The 3,418-nt window shown below is 43.1% G+C and overlaps 1 protein-coding gene across 2 annotated transcripts; it reads left to right on the top strand.

Moving 5' to 3' along the window:
• The first annotated feature begins 1,186 nt into the window (after positions 1-1,186).
• Positions 1,187-3,418, top strand: igfals (insulin-like growth factor binding protein, acid labile subunit). Of its 2 annotated transcripts, none has more exons than XM_084677962.1 (2): positions 1,187-1,248; positions 1,372-3,418. In XM_084677962.1, exon 2 carries the CDS (start codon positions 1,377-1,379, stop codon positions 3,177-3,179), a length of 1,803 nt encoding a protein of 600 aa, XP_084534088.1. In that variant the 5' UTR covers positions 1,187-1,248; positions 1,372-1,376; the 3' UTR covers positions 3,180-3,418. The 2 variants fall into 2 exon arrangements, with proteins under 2 accessions (XP_084534088.1, XP_084534089.1); XM_084677963.1 differs by having other exon boundaries at positions 1,189-1,248; positions 1,375-3,418.

A 3,418-nucleotide genomic window follows, 5' to 3' on the forward strand; every position in this document is an offset into this window, starting at 1 on the left:
ATCCATATCTACATAGAAATAATGCATGTAGAAAGTACAGTAGAAGATCAAGTATCTGAAGTGCAAAGTTTTACACTATTTTGGTGGTCAGAGTCAAGGAACAGTCTGTAAGAGGTAGCAACATTGCAAAGTAACCACTCAGATAATAGGCACAACTAACAAACTCCTACAGTATAATAGAACACTCTTATTATGCCTAAATATTACTACAGCACAACTACAGTGTAAGTCAAATTAACGATAAAGCACCAATAACTTCTCAATTACAGTAGCGAGCTGATTAATGTATGGTGACCAATAAGTTTAATGTTACAGTGCAATAATATCTCAAATCTTCACAACATCTTGATTCATGTACAGTGTCTAGTACAGTGTTGCAGAAACAACATCATATCTGAAGTGCAATATCTAGATCACGATCACTAAAACTGAGCTGCATGGTCACGTCCATAAAACCATCCTGGATTTTCTCCTGTTCTGAGTAGTCCAGAGGAGTGAAATACAGAGAAAGAGAGGGCAGAAAGCTTAATGTTTGAAATCCTTGCCTTTTTGTTGACCTGGCATACCAAAATACACCTCTATATTTGACCTAAATCAACCGTGAGATAAGTGAGAAACCTCATTTGTCAACTATGAACTCCACCATTATTACACATCTTTGGTGACATTCAATCACTTAAAAAAAATAATTAAAGACTAAATAAACTTTCAACCATGTATAAAGAGAAAACAATTATTATGTCTATAAACATTTCTGCAACCAACAGGTCTAGGACACTGGGTTCATCTTATCTCTTTGGCATTCTGTATCAGTCAGAATCCACAGTAAATGTACTCAGAGACAGGACTCTGGCTTTTGTAAACAGCAAAGGCCATATAGAAATATACTACGATGTTAGCCCTTAGTGTACATTGTGGAAAAAAAAGAGATACAAAAAGTATATGCATAGACTGTATATACACAATACACAAAACTTCATAGCATGGAATCAGAATGTGGCTTTTTTTGCTTTTTTCGGTTCCTTCACTGAAGACAAATCACTCTAACTCAAGTCTAGCCCCAAATGAAACAAATCATCAAAAACTTTGGGAGATTCAGAGGTTAAATATGCAAATTGAGTGGGCCTGGCTTGTGCAAAAGGCGTCTAAAAAGGGGCTGGGAGGTTTGCCTTTCTACATACACACACCAAGGTTGTTCATTCAGTGGAGCACTGCCTATCCAACACTTCTGGACAACTGTATTCTAAGGTAAGGAAACCCATTGAAACCCCTTCTATATCTAATGGTAGAGTACTGCCGTACATTTACGTTAGGGGTCTGCCAATGTAAATGTTCAAGCTTATAGCTTAGCCTGTTTACTCTCTTCCTCAGCAGGTATGCACACAACTGTTCTGCTGGTGCTCTGGGTACTGGGAACATCCAGGGTGTTGCCAGATCCTGACACGGGTGAAGAGAAACCCTCAGAGGAGCCTATTCCTTGTTCCAAGGGCTGCACTTGTCTGCTTGATGACTACAGTCTGGAGCTTCATGTCTACTGCAGTGCACGCAACTTCACGCAGGCTCCTTCTGATGTCCCTGACTCCACTCGCTTGCTCTGGCTGGATGGAAACCGGTTCACATCTCTCCCTGCAGCCTCTTTTAAGGACCTCAGCAACTTAGATGTTCTGAATCTTCAAAGCTGTCAGTTGGTGACACTTGACCTACAGGTCTTCAAGGGGCTTAAGTCACTGGCTCATATCCACCTTGAGCGCAATCGCCTCCGCTCATTACCAGGGACTATTTTTCTAAACACACCAAACCTTGCCTCGCTTAGTCTCCATAACAACCAACTCTCTCGCATTGAAGAAAAGCTGTTTGCTGGCCTCTCCCATATGTGGCTTCTCAACTTAGGGTGGAACTCATTAGCAGTCCTTCCTGAGACTGTTTTCCATGACTTGCATGGTCTACGGGAGCTGGTATTGTCTGGGAATAGACTTGCCTATTTGCAACCACAGCTCTTTCAAGGTCTAACAGAACTGAAGGAGTTGGACCTCACTGGAAATTACTTGAAGGTCATTAAAGCCAATGTGTTCTTGAAGCTACCAAAGCTACAAAAACTTTACTTGGCCCAGAATCAGATAGTCACTGTGGTGCCCAGAGCCTTTATGGGTATGAAGTCTCTCAGATGGTTGGACCTCACAAATAACAAACTAACGACGCTTCATGATGAGACTTTCCTTGGTCTTCACAGTCTACATGTGCTGAGGATTTCCAACAACTCCATCACTTCTCTTCGGCCCAGAACCTTCCGTGATCTCCAGTACCTTGAGGAGCTGCGTCTGAGTTACAATCGAATCCGTGCATTGGGAGAGAGGATTTTTGAGGGGCTTGGTCATCTGGAGGTTCTAGAGCTAGAGCACAATCAGGTGCAGGAGGCACGGGTTGGCACATTTACAGGCCTCTCCCATGTTGCTGTGATTAACTTGTCCGGTAGCTGTTTTCATAGTCTACCAGATCAGGTGTTTAAGGGCCTTTCAAAACTCCACAGTCTTCACTTGGATAGAGGCTGTCTTACAAAGGTCACAACCCAAGCTTTCATTGGTCTCTCTGGTCTGCGACGGCTCTTCCTCCACCACAACAACATCTCTGTGGTGGAACGTCAGACATTCGTGGACCTCGTTGGCCTTCAACAGCTAGACCTGAGGTTCAACAAGCTTGAGTCACTCACCTCTCACACCTTTTATGGCCTCAAGAACCTGGACTATTTGCTGTTGTCAAGCAATGTGTTCCGTTTGCTCCCCTCTGAGGCTTTGCTTCCGCTGCAGCATCTCTCATGGCTGGACCTCTCTGCCAACAAACTAGAGTTTCTGCAAAATGGCACCATGCAGCTCCTACCTAGGCTGCGTTATCTTAACCTGAAAGATAATGATCTCAGTAGCCTCCCAAAAGATATTCCAGACACCCTGGACCAACTCTGGCTCTCAGGTAACCAATGGAGGTGTGACTGCAGTGCCTTTCCCCTCAGAGCCTACAGCTTAAGGAAGCCACAGGTGGTGCCTCGGCAAGTGGATACTCTGGCCGAGGGGGAAGAGCCCCACACTGTTGTAACCATCTACAACAACATAACTTGCAGCAGCCCTGCCCACCTTGTTGGCCAAGATCTTCGAGATATAACCAATGGACACTTCCTCAACTGCTGAGTGAAGGATATGGGAATGATAGAAAATAGAGAACACCAGACAAGATAAAACAATTGTTTAAGGTGTCTAACTGGCTAATGCTATTGCTGATCCTATCCATGCAAACATTTGTACTGTAGCCTAATGTAAAAATTGAAAATGTATCTTATATTTTGAGTGGCCTATCTTGATTGCTTTCGTAAATTCTTTCTTTGAAATGCAGCCAACAAATTACAAATTAAAAAGGTTTTAAAAAGTGA

Source organism: Hypomesus nipponensis, chromosome 17, assembly GCF_054491055.1.
Source record: "Hypomesus nipponensis isolate SF chromosome 17, ASM5449105v1, whole genome shotgun sequence".
Classification (NCBI taxonomy): Eukaryota; Metazoa; Chordata; class Actinopteri; order Osmeriformes; family Osmeridae; genus Hypomesus; species Hypomesus nipponensis.